The 24,869-nt window shown below is 35.9% G+C and overlaps 2 protein-coding genes across 3 annotated transcripts in view; one reads left to right on the top strand and one right to left on the bottom strand.

Annotated features, from left to right (window-relative positions):
* Window positions 1–20,971, top strand: part of immp2l (inner mitochondrial membrane peptidase subunit 2) — a 76,599-nt gene extending 55,628 nt beyond the window's left edge. For both annotated transcript variants that reach the window (XM_042752571.1, XM_042752570.1), the window contains exons 4-6: window positions 16,422–16,487; window positions 17,190–17,288; window positions 20,559–20,971. In XM_042752571.1, coding sequence (XP_042608505.1) covers window positions 16,422–16,487; window positions 17,190–17,288; window positions 20,559–20,706 — 313 coding nt within the window. In that variant the 3' untranslated portion in view covers window positions 20,707–20,971. The remainder of the gene's footprint in view (window positions 1–16,421; window positions 16,488–17,189; window positions 17,289–20,558) is intronic.
* LOC109050703 (leucine-rich repeat neuronal protein 3-like) lies at window positions 611–10,839 on the bottom strand. Its single transcript, XM_019068278.2, has 2 exons — window positions 10,458–10,839; window positions 611–3,475 (listed from the first exon to the last, which is right to left on the bottom strand). The coding sequence occupies exon 2, from the start codon at window positions 3,120–3,122 to the stop codon at window positions 1,059–1,061; it is 2,064 nt and encodes a 687-aa protein (XP_018923823.2). The 5' UTR covers window positions 3,123–3,475; window positions 10,458–10,839; the 3' UTR covers window positions 611–1,058.
* Window positions 20,972–24,869: the final 3,898 nt, after the last annotated feature.

Raw genomic sequence — 24,869 nt, 5'->3', positions numbered from 1 at the left:
CTACCGCTATAATGGCGCATAATTTAGCTGCTGTGTAGGTGACAAATGGCCCAACTCTAAAAGCCCCTGTGTTGGGTTCTAAAACCCCCAGTGATATATGAGCATGCAAGTCTGATAAATCCTCCACATCATTCGTTCTGTGACGGCAATTCATCACTTGTGGGAGTTTAGCATTGGAATTCCTATTGGATTTTTAATGAAAGAGAAGATAATGTGACTTAAAGTCAATGAGTTCTGTGAATTTTTTTTTTCTCCCACAAACCCCACCTACACACTGGAAAACTCCACCTCCTAATTTTCCACTATTTTCTCGTATTTCAACTTCCCAGGCACATCCAATTTTTGGGCCAGCCTATGTTGTTGTGTTTCTGTAAATATCAAAAAGTTGTTTTTATCTGAAATTTAGACTTTGGTTTAAATGCGCATGGGTTTTTGCCACATTAAAAGGCTTTTAAACTTATTTATGTATTTTCATATACTCTTCGTGTAACTGTGACTTCACTTTGTTCTTTTCATCTCGAGCATTTCTTCTGTTTCTTTTACGTTTATGTCTTCTCAGTTGACAGTTTAATTAGTCAATTGTAAAACACTTACAATGAAAACAAGTTGTCATTTTCTGTATAAATGTATTTTATCACAAAGTGTCATACATTTGTCCTGTTATGATCTATTCTACAAAGCGTAGTCCATCATAAACTTGACATTGTTTATTTTACCAATGACACAGCACAAGTAGTGTTGCTACAAGCCCACAATAAAAAGACTCGGCCACTGAGGCTTTGCGCCCTGTGTAAATAGTCAAGCACAACCTTTCATGTGCTGTTCTTTGATCCCGCATGAAATAACTATTCTCTTCATGCTCCCCAGTGAAGTGTGACATTTAAACAATTAGTGGGTTTTTGGCAATCAATGTCAGATTTCGCAAGAAATGTCTTGGACCGCAAACCACACAGAATCCATTTCATAATGATCCAGTGGTGTGAGTCGGTATCAGATTGAGAGAGATATTAGAGATACATTGTCCTGTGTCCACTGCATCCCAAACCATTGCTCTTCTCTCAAAAGTTTTTGGAGTCTGTTTCTGAATCATTAGCTTTAGCCCTTGACCCCCAGATTGGTTTAATGTGTGAAGGTAATATCTCAGACTGCTGATTCCGTAATTTCCTGTAAAGGTTACCACTCCTCCGCAACATGTAAATGATGAATGAACAGGCCACCGCGGACACAATCAGAAGCAGCGCAGTGATGCTGATTATCAATCCGTCATCGAAACCATCATCAGTTTTTCCAATTGAAACCTCAGCTGTACTTACATTCACACAGTTTTTCAAATGTCTACTTTGCAGGTCTGTAATTTCCACACAGACCTTGTACTGCGTCAGTGGCTGCAAGTGTGTGAGGTTGAACGTTTTTACATCTGACAACACATGGGCAGTGAACTGCAAGGAATGCTGCTGGGATGTGGTTGACCACTTAATATGTGACACAAGACTGCCCTTGGGTGGCACCCAATAAATCCTCACCGAATGTGGCTCATTCCCTTTGACTTGGATGTGCAGGGATTCATTTGCCGGCAGTGGGTAGTACCCATTTACTACGACCGAGACAGATCTCATGTCCGCACCTATGAGATTGTGGGCCACGCAGGTGTACTGCCCAGCCTCGTTCTCTGTGATGCCATAAACATCAAACGATCCTTCAGGATGCAGATGATACTTCTTGGAAACCATCTGAGGTAAAATCTTCTCTCCTGAAGGTGTGACCCAGTAGATCTCAGGTTCAGGATCGGCAAACGCCCTGCAGTGCAGAGACACAGAATTCCCGGCACCCACATTGACCTGCTCTGGAAGGCTCTCCGGAGATATTAGTGGCAGGCAGATATCCGCCATTTCACGGAAATGCACATGCTTGACAAGTCGACCTTCAAACTCTGAGGGCCCTGCGCATAAGAGGGCATCCGGTTCCATGAAGCGGACCTTGGTCTTGTTCATATTGATCCAGCGGATGACACAGTCGCAGTAAATGGGGTTGGAGTGCATGCTCACCTCCTGAATGTTAGGCAAGGATTCCACCGTCACATGATGAAGGGCCCGGAGTGCATTGCTATTCAGCATCAAGGACTCAAGCCTCGGGAGTTTGGAGAATGCATTTGGGTGGATGTAGGAAAGTCGGGGGTTGTTTGTCGCTTCGATTTTGGTCAGCTCTGGTAGGTTGTGCACAGCAAAGCTGTCGATGGAAACTAACTCCGGCATGCTGTTAATGCCAAGTTCTTTCAAATGGATCATGTCCACAAAGTCACCCCTTTGGATCCTCTCTATGGGATTCTTGTTAAGGTCCAGAAACTTGAGGTTCCGCACTTGTCTGAGAGCAGCTTGAGGTACTTTGGGGAACATATTATCATAGAATGACACGCTTTCCAGCTTATCGAGTCCAACCAGGGCACTGTCAGGGATTTCAGTTAGGTTCATTCTGGTTAGCACAAGACTGCGGAGATTGATAAGGGGCTTGAAATTCATGTCCTGTATTCTGGCAATTGGATTCTCTCCTACCATCAAGATTTCTAGCTGGAAAAGGTCCCGGAACCACTCTGTTCTTATGGCCCTCAGCTGGTTTGCATTAAGATGGAGCCTCAAGAGCTTGTTAAGCCCTTGAAAAGCCTCTGCACTGATCGAGGAGAGAAGGTTATGGTTAACATAAAGCTCCTGTAAGTTTGGAAAATGTGCAAGGCAGTTATCATGAAGGCTGCTTAGCCAGTTCTCCTCTAGATGCAAAGACAGAAGTTGTGGAAGGTGACCTAGAGAGACATCACTCAATGAGGATATGTTGTTTCGAGCTAGGTCTACCTCTGTTAGGTTTACCAGATAGTCCAAAGGACTGTCAATATTTGCGATGTTGTTGGCCTGCGATAGAATTACTTGTGTGTCTAAGGGCAGCCTCTCCGGCAGAGACAGAAGTCCTAGATCATTACAGTCCACAGTTGGAGCCTCATTATACATGGACGAGGGAGAGAACCAGGGTCGGACTTCACATTTGCACAGCTTGAGGCACACAACCCTCCACTCAGAGGCCTGAACTGAGTTAGTCAGCGCCAGCAAACAAACTGCAAACAGCAAATCTTTCATCTTGGTCCTACTCTCTTCAGCTTGTAATTGGTCCTTATGGGGTCTGGTGTTAAAGGCGTAAAATTCACAAACACACAATCATTTGTTATGACAACAGAGTGTATTTCTGCTGATGGCAAGTCCCCCAAAGCAGCAAGTTCGCCTGTTGTCGTCCTTGGCGGAGAGTAGCAACCTTTCAATTTACCCTGTTTTGGGTTGTCATGCAGGCTGCATATGTGAAGGTCAGCGTATCCTTAGGGGAATGGAAGCAGGGAAAGTGGAAATTTGCAGGGTGAGCTCAGGTTCCTGTGGGGGACAGACCACTTGTCTGCCATCGTTATTATGTTCAATCAGTCACACTCGTCACTTCCCATCTGTGGAAAAAAAGAGACAGGAGAGAGAGGAAATGAATACGGTGACAAATTAGCGTCAAGAAGAGCCATACTGGGATCTAGGAGCATGATGATATATTTAGACCATACGAGTGAAGGTATTATTGCTTTTTCGTGCCATCAAATAAAACATTATTGCTGGTTTGACCTCATATCTATCATGTGACCACTGGGACTGCTCTCGCAATATATTCAAATGTCAAGGAGGTTTTATGTGCACGAGGGCAGGTGTTATGAAAATCTGCGTACACACAACCATTCTGTTTAGTGTATGACTGAGTTGTGCGTATAAGAGCATCAGTATGCAGTCCCATCTTACTTCTGTCATAGATCATTTTGTAACTGTGAGATAATGAGCTTTATTTGGCGACTGACTGGCCAGACACTTAAATCTGTTGTAACGTGCTTTTATTTCTACGCTATGATGTGCTGTGAATATAATAACTTACTTTAACCTCATTTATATGAAAGCCAATTTAACAACTGATTCCTGTCATACATAACGCATTTAATTTGTGTTTTGCATTTCTTTCAAACGTGTTATTCAAGGGCATTGCTAACGTTGGTTTTTATTGTCTCATAAATAGACATTAAAGCCAACTGAATGCACAGAGGGGCAATTATTTCGCAATGAAGTGCTATCCCAAAGGGCTCAGTGATAACCACTGCATTTTGTCTTTCAGTGGCAGCTGCCAGTGGGCACAGTAAGTTAATTAAGACGTTTTAAAATTTGCCTGTGAACTCAGACTCTGTGCTTTGTACCTATTGTATGGTTGACTAAAACTAAATTTGAATGCATTACACAGTGAGCAACCCAGTAAGTTGTTCTTTAACCTTTTATACAGTGATGAAAATCTGATGTGGTCTGTATTTTTCAATACAGCATTTAATATAAATCAGTTTTTAATCAAATTGACAGGGTGTCTTTAAAATACAGTACTCTAATTCTGTCTTGGACAGATTGTTAATTCGGTTGCACTGTGAGGTTTGAGATAAGGTTTATGTTCAGTGATATTGATTGACAGCCCTAATAAAAATATAAAAATTTGGGTGCTTACACAGAAAATCTCAGTGTATTTGCTAGATCGTACTCCATATGTTGAAATTATGATTGGCTTGCAACCTTGAGGACAGAAAGCACAAAGCCACTTGCCTGTGCTAGATAAAGCTGTCAGTATCACTATAGGAGCAGGTTTGCAAAAGAACTCCTGTGTGCTTATGTTAGTCCGACTATGGCAGCGAGTCAACACAAGCAGGTGGGAGCATTTTTTTCCTCCTTTCTCCTTGCAAAGCCATCTGTTTGGTCCTGTAGTCTGCTTTTTTGCCAGGATTGTGCAAAGATCACTATTCATCCCAACGACCGTACAAATTATGAAGTTGTAAACTTATTACAGAAGCTGCTTACTGTCTGATGTATGAGAATAAGGGGGGGTGTTGCCATGTTGAGGAGCGACTAACTAAAAGCAGAGGCTTTTCAACAAGCAGTTAGTTGAAAAATAGCAAAAACATCACTGTTTTTATGTTACATTTTATGTGCACATTTTTACAGCCAAGCAAGATAACCAGATTAGCTCTCCTATATTCATCTCTTATATTTATATACAATATAGACAGTGTTAGAATGTCTGATTTGTTTTAATGAATCAGTTCATAAAATAACTGATAAAAAAGACATAAATCGATTCTGCATAGATGTCAATATTTATTTTATTTATTTATTTATTTTTTTTTGTAGATATTAGGGTTTTTTATATATAAATATCTAAAATAAAAAATAAAAAAATATATAAAATAAATTATATAAATAAAAAATAAACGTGTATATATATATATATATATATATATATATATATATATATATATATATATATATATATATATATATATATATATATATATATAACTGCTTGATACTTTAATGTCTTCACTTTGACTTTAACTGCAAATTTGTCTCATAATTTAAATCAGCTTCAAAAGCTGTTTTTCTTATTTATTTAACAGATAACAGTCATTATCTGCAGAGAACATGCTCTCTGTTGCTATGACAAGCACAACATGGATGCACTGAGCTGAACACAAGTGTGAACAAGTATTGATACACACACAAGGACACACACCTCGCTTGCTCTCTCCATCTTTCCCATTTCTGTCTATTTTCTGTTAAGAGCTTTGCGCTAAAGATGCCCACAAACACTAATTTGATTTGTTCATGTATGTGTCCTTCTTAACTAAGTGAGCCCTCAGCTGCGGTTAATGAGTGTTGTGCTCACTTCATTATGTGAAACAGGGGTTTGAAATAGTAGAGCATGCCTCTATAGCTGAATGCTGGAAGGAGTCAAAGTTCACTGATATCGTGCATTACAGATGCACACAGATGCACAGAATCTGGAGAGATGTATATAATGTAACTTAAACACTATTATGACATCAGTGGTTAATTGTGGTTTATACAACAGTTATTGGTGCTCGTCTAATGTGATTGGACATTGCTCATGTGATTCAACAATTCTACATTGTTATTTGTATTAATCAAAAAGTATTATAAATATGTGTTCAACATTATTCATTTACATTGTTATTTCACTTTGATTTGTTTTTTACCCATTTATTCTGCCGATACTTGAAAGAAACCTAAAATTTTGATTTCATAGTGTTTATTAAATATTTTAATATCAAAATGTATTTATTTAATGCATTTTTTATTTATTATATTTATTTTTAACGTTTATTTTTTTTATTTTTTTTATTCACAATTTGCAGACACTGTGTTTTAACTAAATTTACTAAATTTCAGTTTTAGTTACTTTAATACTTCTACTTTATTTCAATAAGTTGTTTACTAAATTTAATTTTTTTTTTATTTTTTTTTTATGTTTTATTTTAATGTGATGTAATATTTTTGTTTAAATTTATTTTAGCTTTACTTTAATTAATGAATACTTATTAGTAAAAACACTAAAAAAAATTTAATAAAAAAAAATATATTTTTTAAATAATTTATTATTATTATTTTTTTTCTGTTCTAAAAGAAGCCAAAGTTGGATGTAATGTTGGAATTCCCACAGTAAAATCTCCAAAATCCCACCATATTTTAAACATGAAGTATGTGGTGATTGGCTAAGGGATAGCTGTCAGAGATGTTGTTTGCGTTTAGCACCGAGATGCTTTTCTAAGGAAGTTTTCAGTGGAAATTTGTAGTATGTTTTGTCTGAACAGTACCAACAGCAGTTCCTCTGTCTATCTGCATTAATCACAACTTTTTGTTGACAACCGCTCCTTGCCTAGAGTCAAGAGTCCAACCACTTTACTTGAAATATTTATGGTTTGCCTCCTTTAGAGAAAGTACTCATGAAACTAACACACATAGACACACACACACTCTCTCTTTTCCATCCACTCGTCTAATGCTACAGACACCACATAAAGTGGCCCTGCTGCACTATGTTTTATTCACAAGGTAGAAATCGCACCGTACTTCGGCAGTGGGCCAGTGTGTGTGGGGGGACATCACGAATTGGAGGTGACACCTTGTCACATTACGATGGCGTAACGCTGTCTGCGAAATGCCTTCCCCTCTGGTTTGCGTTTAGGGAATGGAGTGGATCTGAGGGGGCTGCTCAGGTTTCGTTTCATACTGCGCAGTGACTGAAAGCAAGAGTGAAAAACGTGTGCGGCGGCAGAATACTTAAAACCCAGCAGCGGCAGACTCTTGTGATGGTGAAGTTAATGGATTAAACATTTAGCCCTTGACCATGTGGGTCCACCTGCGTGGTTTCAGGTCCACTTCTAGTTTGGCTTCAATAGCAGATATATTAGCTGTCGGAACAAAGAGGCAACCTTCAGCTGTTTTTCATTTCACCTTCTGCTTTGGTTTTAATTCATTTACAGATTCTGTTGATCTGCTGAAATGTTTTTTTTTTTTGCTTTCAGTCTTTGAATTGAAGTTAATCATCTCTGTAAGTTGACTTTTAACACCACCACCGTGTAAAACTATCATGGTGTGGATATACCTGGTTGAGATTGAGAAAATATAGTTTTTCTATCCTGTTCTGTTTTATGTATTCCATTCTATTCTACTCAGTTCTATGGTTATTCTCTGCTTTTGTCTATTTCTGTTCTGTCATGTTCAGTTCTGTTCTGATCTGGGCTGTGTTTCTCAAAAGCGCTGTAGAGATCATTGGTGGCAATGGTTCTGCTCTCTACTTAGGCTTATTACGATGCTTTGGAAAACCCAGCTGTGGTTAGGTTTATGTGATTCTGTTGTGTTCTCTTATCAATTCTATAGTGTTTTATAATCTGTACTGTTCTATTTTCTGCTCTGTTCTATTTTGTTCTGCTGTGTTCAATTCTACTCAGTTCTGCTCTGTTTTCTACTTAATTCTATTCAGTTCTAGGTTATTGTTTTCAAGATATTCTGTTCAACTCTATTCTGATTTTTGTATTGTATTCTGTTCTGTTTCATTATGCATTATTCTATTTTGTTCTTTTCTGCTGTATTTTGTTTTATTTTAATTTCTTCCATTGTATTCAAATTTTCTCAGTTCTATTGTATTCAATTCTATTGTTTTGTTTTTCTCCATTTATGCTGTTCTGTTTTTCTATTGCATTTTGTTCTACTCAATATTATGCTCCTAATATTATGTTCTGCTCTTTTTCTAATTTGTTCTGTTCCATTCTTCTTGTCAAATTCTGTTTTATTCTTATTCAATTCTGTTTTTAATATATTCTACTCTTGTTTTGTTTTCCTATTTTATTCTGTTTATTTGCTAATGTGGTCTTTTATTTTCTCCTCTGTTTTTATTTATTCAAATTGTTTCTGTTCTGCAGTATTGAATTGTTGTTCTGTTTTGTTCTATTCTATCCCATTCTGCTCCATTTTCTATGACATTATATTTTACTCTACTCAATCCTAATATTATTTTCTGCTCTTTTCTAATTTGGTCTATTCTGTTCTGCTGTGTCTAATTTTATTTTATTTTGATAATTCAGTTCTATTGTGTTTTCTATTATGGGTGTGTATTTCTATTCTATTTTACTGTATTCTGTTCTATTCAGTTCTAATTTATGTTCTATTTTACCTGGTTATACTCCATTTTGCTTTTAATATTCAGTTCTGTTCTACTCTTTTGTCGTTTTTTTATTTTATTCTGTTTTCACTAGTGTGTTAGATTTGTTCTCCTCTGTTATATTTCTGTTTTTTTCTGTTATGTTGTATTCAGTTCTGCTAGGTTTTGTTTTTCCCTGCTTTTTATTCTGTTCAATTCTGTTTATTCCATTATGTTGATTTGTTCACTTTATTCTATTCTATTTTGTTCTGTTCTATTCTATTCTATTCTATTCTATTCTATTCTATTCTTTGATTCTCTTCTGTTCACAAACTGTACAAGATAACCAAGTTTACTTCATGAGTTATGAGCTTGACTACATGAGTGTGTTTTCCCCCGTGTGCTGTAATATATCAGCATTGTTTCCTATCACACAACATGGTGTCACTTCAAACGCCTGGTGTGAAGTATAATTAGCTAAGATACTACGCTGACACGGGCACCGTCAGAGAGTGTGTGTGTCTGTGTGTGTTATATAGTCCTACAGCTCTCACCTGCTCCGCACTGCTGGCGAACACACCGCACGACAGCAATTAATTACGCTTCAGCACTGCTGACAGAATCCCTATAGATATATCAGCTATTTCTGTCGCATATTCTTCAGCCCTGTCTCAAGACATGTTAGCATTTTTTTCTTCTATTGTCCCTATTGATTTCTCTCTCCCATCTCTATGCTCCCATCTACACCTTGTTCATACACATGAGGCAGGAGCAAATACCATAAATCAGTGGTGCTTAGACCAAATACATGTCCCTTTTTGGTTCCTACCTTTTTATCTTCCATTATCCAATTGCATTTTGATTCCAAACCATAAACACAAACTTGGTAATCAAACATACCATTAGAGAAGCCAAATGTTTTTATTATACAACTGTACTAGCTACTATAAGGTCCCTAAGTGTCCTATTCCGGAGCCATATGAACTATGCTGAGGAAACTCAAGTCAGTTTGTTTTATATTGCCGCATCTTAACCTCTTTTACCATCTGACATAGGAAGCAAACATAACCTGTAGTAAGTTTGTAGATGGCATGTTTTTGTATTTTAGGCTGAAGAATAACATAGATCTTATTTAAAGCAGAGCAGAGTGACGTCTGTTAAAGTGAGGTGCTGTATGAGCTGTGGCGTAAAATAATTTTGTCATATTTCACTGTAGCACTTGAAAGCATTTGTGACGGTCATAAATTTTACACACAGTGATACAACAAGGTTTATAAGACCATTTTTTGACCATCAGGGTTGATTGTGCATGAACAAAGCTAATTGTCCAGAAATAATACAAAACCTTTGTTTTAACGCTATGATAATTTGTAGGTAACATCCAGATGAGTATTTGCAAGAATAATAGCCTACAGTTTGGCCAGAAGTTGCTGTCTAAATTCTCAATTTTGATAATGCAACATTCATTGTGCAAGTATATTGATAACGTTTACTTTATAAGCCTTTTTTTTTTTTTTAATGATAATACTCTCAAACTGGTGACAGAATAAACATATATACCTTATGTTTTACTCACACTACAATCTCTAAAATCCCTTGCAGTAACTTAAAGAGCCATAAATCAATAATTTCCTCTTGATCCATCACATTATTGGATTCACAGTTATTTCTCCCCATGATACCTGTAGAGTCTCTGCGTGAGATTATGACATTTTGTACGCGAATGCGCAGAGATTTCTGATCAAAAACATGGTAAGTATTAAAACTGAAGATAAAAAAACACATTTAGGAGTGATTATAATATTAATTGTGCGCATACAATACATTTGGCTTTAAGCCCCCTGCACTGGCACACTATTAAAATCCCCCATCACACAGGATGCTCATGAGTCATGAGAGCGTGAGAGAGCCGCGCTTACCGGAGAGAATGAGATTCCTTGTTTGAAGCACATAATATATTCCTTTCCTCTCAACCGCGGGATTGGACTCCAGACTTGCAGAGTTATTATAGAGATCTAGATCCAAATGAATTATAGCTTTATTTGAGCATGTGAGAGATGTGGAGTCTGTCTCCATACGGTTGTATTGGAAAAGATGCTGAGCGCACCGCGGACTGAGAACCGGAGAAGCGCGTATCCATCCAGCTGTCTGTGATACTCCCTCCCTCCACAGTCTCCCCAGGGACAGGCTAATTCTGCCTGTCGTTCGCTGCAAGCTGATTGGTCAAGCAGAGCTGTTCGTCAAGTGAAGGCTCCCTCATAAGCTGGAAAGTGGGTGGGGCTATTACATCACTCGCTTTTTACCATCTCTCTCTTCCCTCTGCATTTTCATACTCCCACTTTCTCTCTATCTTTCCCTCGTCAACTTGATCTCTATTTGTAGTTTTCTGCGCTCTGCCCGTGAGGCTACGACTGATAAAGATACGCTATTTGAATATTCAAATGCTGACGACTAGATCAGTGCTTCTCAAGTGGTTTTGCTCAGATTTTACTTGGAAAATTAATTGATTCAGTATCACAAAAGTGAACACTGAAATGTATTAATGTAGACCAGTGCTTCCCAAATCTGTCCTAGAGGCCCCCTTGCCCTGCACCTTTTGTATGTCACCCTTATCTAACACACCTGATTCCATTCATCAGCTCGTTAGACTCCTGAGACTGCAAGAACTAAATTGGGTCTGTCTGATTAGGGAGAAATACAAAATGTGCAGAGCAGGGGTTCCTCCAGGACAGGTTTGGGAAGCACTGATGTAGACAATACACTACCAGTAGTAGCCTACCATTCAGAAGTTTGAGGTTGGAAAGACTTTAAAGGGATAGTTCACCCAAAAATGAAAATTCTCATGTGGTTCCAAACCCGTAAGACATCTTCAGATGTAGACAAATTAAGAAATAGCTTTTTTTGATGACAATCTGAGAAATGTGGTTCTGACCCTGCATAGACATTATTTTTGTTTTTCTTTGCGCAACGCAAACTAACACATAAGGTTAAAGATGTCCCGAAATGTGGTAAGGAAATCATGTCAGAAAGCTCTCGGATTTCTTTAAAAAAGACTGACACATGCTCACCAAGGCTTTATTTTTGTTTTATTAATTTGATACGCAGCAAAAACGCAATACACACTGCAAACAGTATTCTCTATAGCTTTATAAAATTAAGGTGGGTGGGGCCGTTAACCACCTTAACGTGAGCCACATCGGACTCTATTTCAAATGAGCGGAATTTAATGATGTCCTTACTAACTTTCTGTGTCATTTACGTTTCTGTTTATTTGGTGTCTGTGAGGTGTCGGATTTCTTGTAAAGCTCTCGGATTTCTTTAAAAATATCTTAATTTGTGTATTTAATGATGTCCTTACCGTTTGCAGTCCGCTACTGATCCGCGGCTGTTTAGTCCACAAAACACAACAATCATTCACATGATAATTGGGTGATCTTTCATAATCTAATGACAGATTTTTTTATTTCATTTTTGTTTGTGAACTATCCCTTTAACTTTTGTTGTTTGGGAATGCAAATATTTAAAATGAAAGCACCACTTTTAATCGAAGTCTCTTTATGCTCACCAACTTTGGCTTGCAAAGTTAGGCCTATATCATGTGTTGCCTCGTTTATCTAAAGGTGCTCTTTTTCTAGTAAACCTAGCCAAAAAAACCATGTGTTTTGTGCTTTAATTAAATACAAAATAACTTTTCTATATATACCGCGAACAATGCGCTGTCATTTTATCAGCGCATGCAGCACACAAATATAATTTATTCATTTGATACTGGAACGCACTGACAGAACAACTGCAATACATACTGCGGAGTATGTGTGAAACACACTGCAATACATAGGAGTTTCAGGATACCTAAACGCAAAGCCTCCTTTAGCTAATGCGGAGATGACCGGGCCAACCAATGTGCGCGGAAGCGCGTTGTACAATGTAGGGGGGAAGAGTCGTTGTCAAACTACTATGTTTGAGTGCAGCACAGCTCTATATACTAATATATTGAACATATGCCTTCGGCAGAATTCAAATGAGCCATTTTAATCTAGATTAATCTAGATAAATCTAGATTATCTAGATTATAAAATAATCTATGCCCACCACTATATATATATATATATATATATATATATATATATATACTGTATATATACAGGTGCATCTAAAAAAATTTATATCGTAAAGAAGTTCTTTTTTTTTTCAAGTGAAATATATTCTAGATTCATTACATGTAAAGTAAAACATTTCAAAAGTTTTTTGTTTTAATGTTTATGATTAGAGTTTACAGCTCATGAAAGTCAAAAATCCAGTACCTCAAAATATTAGAACATTTACATTTGAGTTTCATTAAATTACCATCCCTCTACAGTATAAATTCTGGGTATCTCTTGTTCTTTGAAACCATAATAATGGGGAAGACTGCTGACTTGGCAATGATCCAGAAGACAATCATTGACACCCTCCACAAAGAGGGGAAGTCACAGAAGGTCATTACTGAAAGGACTGGCTGTTCACAGAGTGCTGTATCAAAGCATATTAAATGCAAAGTTGACTGGAAGGAAGAAATTGGGTAGGAAAAGGTGCACAAGCAGCAGGGATGACTACAAGCTTGAGAATACAGTCAAGCAAAGCTGATTTAAATACTTGGGAGAACTTCACAAGGAGTGGACTGAAGCTGGAGTCAGTACATCAAGAGTCACCACGTCTTCAAGAAAAGGGCTACCAAGCCACTTCTGAAACAGAAACAACGTCAGAAGCACCTTACCTGGGCTGAGGAGAAAAAGAACTGGACTGTTGCTCAGTGGTCCAAAGTCCTCTTTTCAGATAAAAGTTAATTTTACATTTCATTTGGAAATCAAGGTCTGGAGTCTGGAGGACAACCGGAGAGGCACAGAATCCAAGCTGCTTGAAGTCCAGTATGAAGTTTCTGAAGTCAGTGATGATTCGGGGTGCCGTGATGATTCCATCTGCGTCCACTTTATCCTTCCATCTGCTGACAAGCTTTATGGAGATGCTGATTTCCTTTTCCACCAGGACTTAGCACCTGTCCACAGAGCCTAAACCACTTCCAAGGTTTGCTGACCATGATATTACTGTGCTTGATTGGCCAGACAACATGCCTGACCTAAACCCCATATGGAATCTATGGGATATTTTCAAGAGAAAGATGAGAAACAGTGGATTCAACATTACAGACGAGTTGGAGGCTCAGTAGTGCCTCAGCAGTGCCACAGGCTGATTGCTTCCATGCCACACCTCACTGATGCTGCAGTTTGTGCTAAAGGAGCCCCGACCAAGTATTGAGTGCATAAGTTAACACACTTTAAAGAATTTCTTTAAAGATCCTTTTTTTTGATTGATCTTAGGAAATATTCTAATATTTTGAGATTCTGGATTTTTGACTTTAATAAGCTGTAAGCTCTAATCATCCAAATTAATCTTTTGAAATGTTTTACTTTACATGTAATGAATCTAGAATATGAAAGTTTCACTTTTTGAAATAAGTTATTTAAAAAAAAAATAACTTATATATTGTGAAAAAAAAAATTCACAATATTCACATTTTTTAAGATGCACCTGTGTGTGCGTGTGTGTGTATATGTGTGTGTATATGTGTGTGTGTACAGTATATATATATATATAATATATATATATATATATATATATATATTATATATATATATATATATATATATATGTGTGTTTGTGTGTGTGTGTGTATATATATGTACAGTATATGTATATGAATGTGCCAACCAGTTGAAAACCACTGGACTAATTCTAAATGTATTTAAAACATTTATTGAGTCATTTTTACCCAGCTCTGCATAATGAGAGCTTTTCTCATTTTTTGCATAATTTTCCAGTTTGGTCTACAGTTTTTGTGAGATATAATCGATATTGATCTTTAGATAAATTTTCTTTACACACACTTAACCAGGCTATTGCATTTACTGCAAAATCCTACTTGGAAAATCAGAATATATTTTCCCAACATGCCGTATGTAACACTTGAGATAAACACCAACAACATTCAGGCCTGCAGAAGTAATGAAAATCACAAATCAGGCTGAGCGTCAGAGCTGTTGCAGAAGAGGTGTGTGTGTGTGTATGACAGATGGAGGCTGCGCTAGAGCTGTTTGAAGATTTAACACTGCATAGGTTCTGACAGGAAGCTTGAAGTGAAGCGTTTACTGAATTTTATTTTTTTAATCTGAAATTAGATTTTAACTAAATTAATTTTAAAACAAGTTGTGTCAAGAGTTGTCTCAGACTTTTGGAACCTCATTAAACTGTTATTAAAAACTAAATACAGATAAACTCTATTCAATAAAAGATAACACGAAATGCCCTCCCAATGTCTTGTGAGATATTCTAAATGAACAGATTTTGTTCTTAGGTGTCTAGATTTTCAAGATATGGTGTTCAGGCTGTCACAAAGAAAGTAGGCAATTTCTGACCAAAGTGCTTGCTCAGCATTTGAGTGGCGTTTGGCACCAAAGTACACACTTCAGCCGTGAGAAGTCATCTTATAAGAAGCCTTACAGGGTGTGTTGCAGCTGAGAAAGTGCTCTTGCGGAAAGGCAACAAGCAAAAAAAGATTACTGTACATGAAATTCCATAAAGCGTTTAGTGACAGCCAGTGGCAGAAAGTTTCAGACGTGGATGGGATGAGAAGTTTGCAGTCTCCTGGAAGACAAGGTTGCGGCTCGGTCACAGTCAGGGTCATTGTGGGTAATGATGTGGGGGATCAGATCAAAACTGATGGAACAAATACTTCAGACACTACACATGTAGCACTTGACCTGACCTCAAAATAAAAGCTATGTGGGATCAGCCTGGAAATATTAGGGAACTTGGGAATGCCAGGCCTGAAAAAAGTCATGGAAATAATTGTAACTTTAAAGAGTCCTGAAAAAGGAATTGTATTCCTTTGCGATAAATTGTGCTTTGTGCCATTTGTCATGAATATTATGTTTGAAAATTAGCATTGTGTATATAGATCAATAATTTAATATGGTTTTGAACAGTGTTATTTTTATATTATTTATATCTTAAAGAAAAAAATATTTATTAATATTTCAAATGTACTTTCACCATTTTTCCATTTATATGTATAATTATATTTAACTTTATTTTTATTTCAGTTTCAGTATTTTTATTATCTTAAATAGTTATTAATATATTACCTCTATTTTTAAGTTGCCAAGACAATATATTTTTCATTTTCAATGAAGTTTTCTTCTAAATTGTTTGTTTCTTCATCTAATATTTATGTTTTATTTTATTTTAGCTTTATTTCAGTTAAGAAAAACAATTTTAATAGTCGGTCAACATTGGTTTTTAAAAATCTTTATTCAGTGACTTTATAGGTCATAAAAATTGATGCAAATTTACTTTTGGAAATATTATAAAGTTCAAAAAAGAAAATAAATCAAGATATAAAAGTCACACTATGAGATATAAAATTGCAATTACAGAACATAAATTTGCTAGATCTAAAGTCACATGACACGTGCAATGATTTTTCCCGACAGAAACTCTTCTGTAACAAAAACAGCCAAAAATTCACAGACGAGTAAATATATAACAGTATTTTCCTTTTCCTACATCTAAAACTTTAGGCACTGTCCCAAATGAGTTCGCTAAGTGAATCAAGTGAAATATGATCTAATAATATTGAGCCCTGAAAATCAAGAGTTTTGACATTCCATCGAGTCTTTTCTTGACTTACTCCAGCAGATAAGACCCATCTGGTCTCTGAAAACTGTCCCTAATGCCCCGTAATCCACTGAGCTCAGCAGCATTCTCAAATAAACCAGGAACAGTTCTGTCATCAGTATGCAAATGTTGTAGTCGTACCATCTCATATCTGCTCACTCCTTCTGCAGGAGCCCGAAGGACCCTCAGCAGAAGATCATCAAACGGGTCATTGGGATCGAGGGGGACTTCATCAAGTAAGTTTGTCCCAAATTAAGTTATGAATGGCGTTTGATGGCATCATCATTGATTCTTGGGTTCTAATGTGTGTGTTTACTCAGACTAACAGGCCTTTGTAGCACTGCTAGAAGGATCTGTTTGAGCTTATTAAACGTGCCAATTTAGGCTCAGTCCTCTTTAAATGCTTGTATCACACAAATGCACCATTTAGCCGTAAGTGTCATTAAACATTAATGTCTCATCGAACCATTCACGGCCAAAAGCATTACATCTCAAGGTGATCTTGGGATTCGGTTGAGGAAATCCCAGGCCTGATGACTTCTCGAGTTTGATTTCGAGATGATTCATATGAAGAGGAAGTTAATTTTCTTCTGTGATGACTGATGAAGAAAAACTGCTATTAAAAATCTGAAATTTCCTTCACGCTCGCGCTCTCGCTCTAAAGCGCTCACAGCACCACCTGCAATGGATATGAGCTATTGCTGTGTCAGAAAGTCATCTAAAATGTAAAACAAAGACTGCAGCAGCTGTGCGAACATTAATTATTGATCTTAGATTTAGAGAGCGGGCCAAGAGCCAAATGCAGGATTGGTGAATACACGTAGCTGTTCAACTGTAACATAAACAGCGAGAAATGAAAAATAGCCTGATGTTTTCCTGCATTAAAAACAGCCAGAATCCATTACTGTGTTAATGCATTATTTTTTTTCTATTATCAGAACGCTGGGGTATAAAAACCGTTATGTAAGAGTCCCAGATGGACATCTGTGGATCGAGGGGGACCATCATGGACACAGTTTCGACAGCAACACATTTGGCGGTAATCAATTAATTGGTGCTTACTAAGGACCAAAAAAGGCATACACTGACACACATGGAGACTTAGGAAGGACATAACAAACACTTTAGCAACACCAGAGCAGCAACCAACAGCACCCTAGAATCACGTCGGCAAGTTTTGCATCACTCATATTCTCTTCAGTTTTAAAATATTAATAAATATATATATATATATATATATATATATATATATATATAATATATAATATATATATATTATATATAGATATATATATATATTTTTTTTTTTTTTTTTTTTTTTTTTTTTTTTTTAAAGAAAATGTATTCCAAAACATTTCAATATTTTATAAATTTTGAACACAATGGATGATTTGATTTAGTAGGTTTTGCTTTTTTTTAGTTATTAGGTTTTTTTTTTCTTTTTCAATTGTTTTTAAATTTAATATTTTGCTTAACTGTTATTATTAGGGATTTTTGTAAATTGAGATGAAAAAACTTTTTAAAAAAAATGTAAAACTTGATTAATCAAAAATTAAGTTTAAATATAAGATTAAACTATTACTACTTTAAATGTATAGTTTTATATGCATGTTACAACACTTTTACAGGACTTTCAAAGTAACATTAAAGTTTAAAAATAACATTTATATTGTCAAATATTATTAAAATTATAAATGTAATTATTGTTTTATATACACATACCATTCAAGAAATTGGTATGATTTTTTTTTTAAATTTTTTGGAAGAAATTAATGTTTTTCAGCAAGGATGCACTAAATTAAAGAAAAGTGATTTTTGCTGTTTTCAATTAAATAAATGCAGCTTTGATGAGCTTCTATCAAAAACATTAAAAATCTCACCATCTCCAAAATTTTTAATGGTAGTGGAAATAACATACATTAAAAAATAATAAAACAAAATAGATTTATTTGTTGACTGTAGCAGGTAAAGATGCAAAATAAAAATCAATTTGGCATTTATTTTCAATTTCAAAATAAAATAGCATATTACAAAACAAGTATGTAGCCAGTCATTTTCTCAGGCTTGTCACTAGATGGAATACATTTGTCTGATCCCACAGGTGACCGATGGAAACTGTCTTTCAGGCTGCAGTTTCAAAGGATCTTTTCTGGAAGTCACCACCGTAGGCAGATTTCACCTCAAATAGACTTGTTTATAAAAAATTCAACAAACACTGACAAAGATTGCCACTTTCTGGGGACTTTGTTAACAGCCTGGAATGCCGCCGCCTGTAATGTATAGAGATTGAGGTATTATTGGTTCTTTGAAGAAGCTTCTTTGCTGCACGGCTCCTCAGATACATTATTAAACACAGCAGTGATTCTTTCTCCCATCTCAACTCAGACCGTGACACGACTCGCTACAATCATTCGCAATACGTCAATATGTGTTGCTCCGATTCGTCCTTGAAATGTTTTTAAATGTTGGGATTTGCTTGCTTGGACTGAAAAAGAAAAACAAATTGTCCTGTCCATGTAGTCACTGTTCCTTCAGTTTTGATGGTTTTGCACCAGCTGAGGTTTTCGAGTGTTTGTCCTCAGGAGGATTTTTAATGATGTTTCTTGTCAGAAAGCAAATGAAAGCAAGTGAATTCTCACTGAACCACATACTTCCTAGGTCTTTTATTATTGTTTCACATCTATTACCCAAAATGCTTTTGGTTTTCCCCAGAGACCAGGGCGGAAAACGCAAGGGAGGGGTGTGAGATATATTTGGCGAAAAACCATCAGGTCATATATCACTAAGCATATATTCTTGCTGGATGTTTCAGGCAATTGCTTTCACTTTTGTCAGTACAGACTGTGCTGTTACCTTGGCTTGATGTTGGTCTATTATGCAGCGAGATGTGTGTGTTTATGTGCGTGCATGGAGGAAAAAAACATGTCCTTTTCGATGCAACATTTAAATCTTCCTGAGAATTTAAAATTGATATTTAATGCTGCAAAGGCTTCTAATGTTGTTGTTCGAAATATTTGGATTCTGAAATAATGAAAATACTCCAGCATTTCACAAAGCGCTAATTGAAAGTCAGGACACAATATCCCAAATATTATTTTGCCCACAAAACACTGCAAAATGTCACACGGATTCGACTCAGACAACCAGTTTGTGGGCTTAAAGGGATAGTTGAGCTAAAAATGAAAATTCTGTCATCATTTAACTAATTTAGTTCAGAACCTCTTCCGAACATCTTTGTTACAATCCTGTAGGACAAACAAAATGTCATTTTGGACCCCATTGACTTTCATTGATTGTATGGACAAAACCACCTTTTGGAAAGTTTCTTAAGATTGTATTTATTTGATCAAAAACGGTGATGCAAAGCTGAATTTTCAGTATCATTACTCCAGTCTTCAGTGCTTAATATTTTTCAGGAACCAGTGATACTTTTTTTAATAGAAAGTTAAAAAGAAGAGCATTTATTAAAAATAGAAATGTTTTTTAACAATATACACTACCGTTCAAAAGTTTGGGGTCAGCAGATTTATATTCTTTCTTTTTTTGAAAGACATTTATACTTTTATTGAGCAAGGATGTGTTAAATTGTTAAGTGATAGCAAAGATTTATATTGTTAAAATATATATATAAACATACATTTATCAACATTTCTCAAGTTGAAATTTAACTAAAATGTAATAAAAAAAACTGTGCATTAAAAAAATAATAAAAATGACATATACCAAAATAAAATTTATTTGATTTTATTTAATAAATATCTAACATTTTAAAAATTACAATGAAAACAGAATAAAATACAAATTCAAAATAAAATCTGATTCAAAATATTAACAAAAATGATAATGGTAGGCTATATCAGTGATTCTAAATGGACCCATTAAGGCTCTTCTCAGAGCTTCTCTCTAGTATTTCAGACTCATATTGTGGTCTTGTCATGCTGTTAAACCCAAAGATTTGTGAAGTCTATATCTTCCTCTGCAGGTGAGTACATTATCACCCCTTCAAGTCCCTCCAAACCCCGCAGATATTTACAAAACCCTCAAATCAGGGTTTTTGGGAGCTTGTTGGATTCTCTCCCATGTCCTTCTGGCTATAAAAAGCAATGAGGTCCTTTTCTCTTCTAGCTAGAGATATATTGCTTTGTATTCACTGGATGAGAAAAGCATGTAATTCTTGTTTTAGTTGCTCTTTGTTAAACGACAGTCTATCAAAAGCTGCTTTCTCCTTAAGAAATAGACCGTTTTGTTTGACTTTATAGAGCGTTTCATGGTAGTTTATACGCAGAAGGTTGATGATTCTGATCTCCACAGGTTTCTCTGGGTCTTGTTCATGGACGGGCGTCTCACATCATCTGGCCGCCCAGTCGGTGGCAGCGGATCGAGCCGTCTGTCCCTCCAGAACGAAGACCGCTGTTAAACTGGGAGGGAGCAACAGAGGACGGTTATGATGACTGAATTGAAGGACAATTATACAACCATTTTAACCCTCATGTACAGAAAATGTAAATCATGTGTTATGGACTATAGAAATGTTCTTGTTGAATCCTTGTGGGCCAAATCAAAGCCCAAGAAAGACTTTCTGTTTTTAGTCACAGTTGAGGCGATTATTGTCAGTTGTACATATTCTTGACCCTTTTGTCAGGTTGATGTCAATTCACTGGTCATGACTCTATTATACTCTTTTAAGTTTTTATTAATAAATCGCATAGTCATACAGTTATCTGCCAAATTAATTATTCTTTTAAGGTCAATTAAATCGCATAGTCATACAGTTGTATATATATGTATGTATATATATATATATATATATATATATATATATATATACATATACACACAAAGTGTTTTATTTATACACGTTGAAAATCGTATCCTATAAAAACCACACATACATATAAGCTTTCTTAGAGAACCAGCTGCTTTTAATATACATATGTATTTTACAAAATTAAGTAAATTGTAATATTTGTATTACATTAACATTACAGAAAGTAGCTTATCTACCAAAATATCAACACCACATTTGTCGTTCATTCTTTTAGATATATTTAATAAAACATGCATGTTTTATAATATTTATCCAAATACATATTTATATTAAAGGTTACTTTTTAATTGGTGGTTCTAAGATTTTCAACTTATAAGCAAGCTAATTACTGTTGTGGGCTTTGAAAATGGCTAATAAAAAGTTGCTCATGTGTCTTATAGGAATAGTTTACCCAAAAATGCTCACTCAGTCCAAGATTTAGAATGGATTTAGAGAAATTACAACACATTACATCATGTGCTTACCAAAGGATCCTCTGCAGTGAATGGGTGCCGTCAGAATGAGAGTCCACACAGCTGATTAAAAACATCACAATAAACTGCAAGTAATCCACACAAAAAAGATGCATGTTTGTAACAAACAAATATGTCTTTAATCCATAATTTTGCTTTTTAGTTTTGATTTTAGATTTTAGTTGTGTGGATTACTTGTGTATTATTGTGATGTTTTTATCAGCTGTTTGGACTGTCATTCTGACGGCACCCATTCACTGCAGAGGATCCAGTGGTGAGCAAGTGATGTAATGCTACAGTAAATCTCTTGTGATGAAGAAACAAACTCACCTACATCTTGGATGGCCTGAGGGTGATCACATTACACGTTTATTTTGGGGTGTACTGTCACTTTAAAATCACACATAAACTCATTCTTAGATTGGTCAGTCTTTATATGGCAGTTATTTACAACTTCCAATTAATGCCAGCACTTTCGAGTCAAATTAAGCTTTTGCTTATGTTCTTCTCAATGTCATATCTGGCACATCCACCTGTTCTGTGCTGCGGATGAAGTATTTTCATATGCTCAAATCCAATGTGAAAGCACAAATAGCTGCAATTTTATATTGATCTCATGCTGCCTGAGATAGATTTGTGCTTAAATGCTATAGCTATGAATTTTCCGATTGCTCTAAGACAGGCTTCCTCGAGGGGGTCGAACATCATGCAAGACTGAACTCGATAGGATTTAATGTGAGTGGCCACAGGTCAATACGGATATTCGCACAAGGCTGTGATGAGTTCAATGGCTGTCAAACATAAATCAACACAGACAGCCCTAGGGCTAAAGTACGCCAGGGAACAGGCACAAATCTTAGGATACTGCAGGAAGTGGAGATAATGGAGCCGCAGCCAAGCGGGGCCTGAAGATCCTTGATTTGAAACGGTGCGTGCGTGTGTACGACAGAAACGTGTTTTTCACCTCTGACACTCTGCATTCGCTTCCCATTCAGAGTAAATAAGATGTCTTGCATTGGTGACGAAGCATGATTTCGATATCAAGCTTTTAATCTTCTCTAGAAGGACACGGGGAACGAGCATGTCGTAGCAGCCTATTTCAGTTCCCACAAAGCTCTTCAGAGGGGAAGCAATTTCTCATTGAACATGACAACCACATTATATACCCACAAGAGCAAATTGAAGCCCCAAATTGAATTTACCTTACAGAATCACAGAGGTGTGCGCTTTGGATGTTGATGTAAATGCAAGCTGAATTGTGTATCTTTCACATGAAGCTGTTTTGTACTGGAGATACTCGCATGTAGTTCATCATGTGTTTTTTTATGTTTAAATGGGGTTACTTTGCATTCCAGTCATCTCGGAACTCGGAGGAGAAGAAACTGTTGAATAAAGTCGTTATTTTTGTTGTCTTTGCGCACAAAAAGTATTTTCGTAGCTTCATAGAATTATTGTTTAACCACTGATTGCACAAAGTACTATTTTAACGATGTCCTTACTACCGTTCTGGGCCTTGAACGTGTCAGTTGCATTGCTGTCTATGGGAGTGTCAGAAAGCTCTCAAATTTCATAAGAAATTTCTTCATTTGTGTTCCAAAGACGAACAAATGCCTTGCTGATTTGGAACAACATGAGGGTGAGTAATTAATGACAGAATTTTCATTTTGGGTGAACTATCCCTTTAAATCAAAAGAAAAATGAAGACTGAAAATTATTTTTCTTAGAATTAAGGTGGATGGGGACATGGACAGCAGTAGTCCCTATTCACTTTCACTGTACTTTGAAATATATATAGTGTTACTATATATATTCTTCCACTGAAGAATTTGAATTATACAGGTTTGGAACGACGTGAGGGTGAGTAAATAAAGATTTTTGTTTTGTGGTGAACTGTCCCTTTAATTTCCCATTTCATAAATATTGAATTTTATCATGCCATATGTTCAGGTTATAATGCCAAATTGGTTTTATTATATATTTTTTGTCACCAAAATATGCTCAAAAATAGACAAAGCCACAAAGCTCAGTTATATGTGAGGCACAGGGACACAGTACTACAGGGAATATTTTTAATATTTACTGGGCAGCTGTGCTTGGCACAGGAATATAAAGGACTCTATCTTTACCTTAATTTGAAATATTCATATTCAAAGTCAATGCATAAAGTTGTGCCAGATTGAAGGAACAAATTATGCAAAGGCCAGATAAGGATAATCTTTTCTCATCCCTCAGTGTCACCGTATGATGTTATTTTAAAATAACAATTCTTAAAACCAGGTAAAACTGTTGAAAACAATTGTGTTGCTTAATAGTTCTGTGAAAACTGTGATATTACTATTAAAAAATAATACTTCAGCAAGGATGCATTAAATTAACAGTTATAACAGTAAAGACATGTTGCAAAAAAAATATTTAAAATAAATGCTTTTCTTTTGAACTTTCTATTAATGAAAAAATATGGAAAATTTATCTTGGTTTCCATAAAAATATGAAGTAGCACAACTTGTTTTTAGCAGTGATCACAAAAATGTTTCATGAACAAATATATTATGGCATTATCTGTGAAAGTGAATGCACTTAATTTTTACATTTTCATTCAAATTTAATCTATAGTTATAGATTAGATCAATGTAACTAATTTAGTGGTTTTACCTGCTGTGAATATGATCAGTTTTGGGGAATAATACTTTTAAAAGCAATACTTTACACTATTGCATTACTCCCTAAGAAAGTAACTAATTATTTTATTTAGTTACTGTTTATGGAAAGTAATGTGTTGCATTACTTTTTCTCATCTGACTTGCCTTCATTTTTCTCTCTTCTGAAACAAACAAACAAAAGAAGCTCAGATATGTTGTCATATTTTCTGCTTAGTGTGGTTGAACTGGATTATCAAAGGTCAGCAGCAAAGACATTGGTTAATAACGTGATTAAGTACATAACGGATATTTGTGTTATTTAGCCTAACATTTAATTATTGCAGGTTTGTGTCATTTTCTGAGTTTGCATTATACTCTTTTTATTCATTCTGAGGGAACCTAAATCTTTTTTTTTGTGCAAGTGAGAGAAGTAAATGCATGCTGACATTCAGTCTAGAACTATAGTAACAATCATATTTACACAGCGCACATAAAGTCCCTGCACTTACTCCAGATTTCTCTCAACATGAGGACAGGAGAGCTGCCAGTCACTGCATGGGAAACATTCTGGCATTAGTTATTTGAAAAAGTAACTCAGATATTCTCTTGTAAATGTTAAAGTAATCTGATTACGTAACTTGTGTTACTTATAGCCTAATGCATTACCCCCGACACTGACTACGATCCTACTATAAATGC

The sequence above is a fragment of the Cyprinus carpio genome, chromosome B25 (genome assembly GCF_018340385.1).
Source record: "Cyprinus carpio isolate SPL01 chromosome B25, ASM1834038v1, whole genome shotgun sequence".
Classification (NCBI taxonomy): Eukaryota; Metazoa; Chordata; class Actinopteri; order Cypriniformes; family Cyprinidae; genus Cyprinus; species Cyprinus carpio.
The sequence above is the reverse complement of the archived record's forward strand: the minus strand, read 5'-3'. Positions and strand labels throughout refer to the sequence as shown.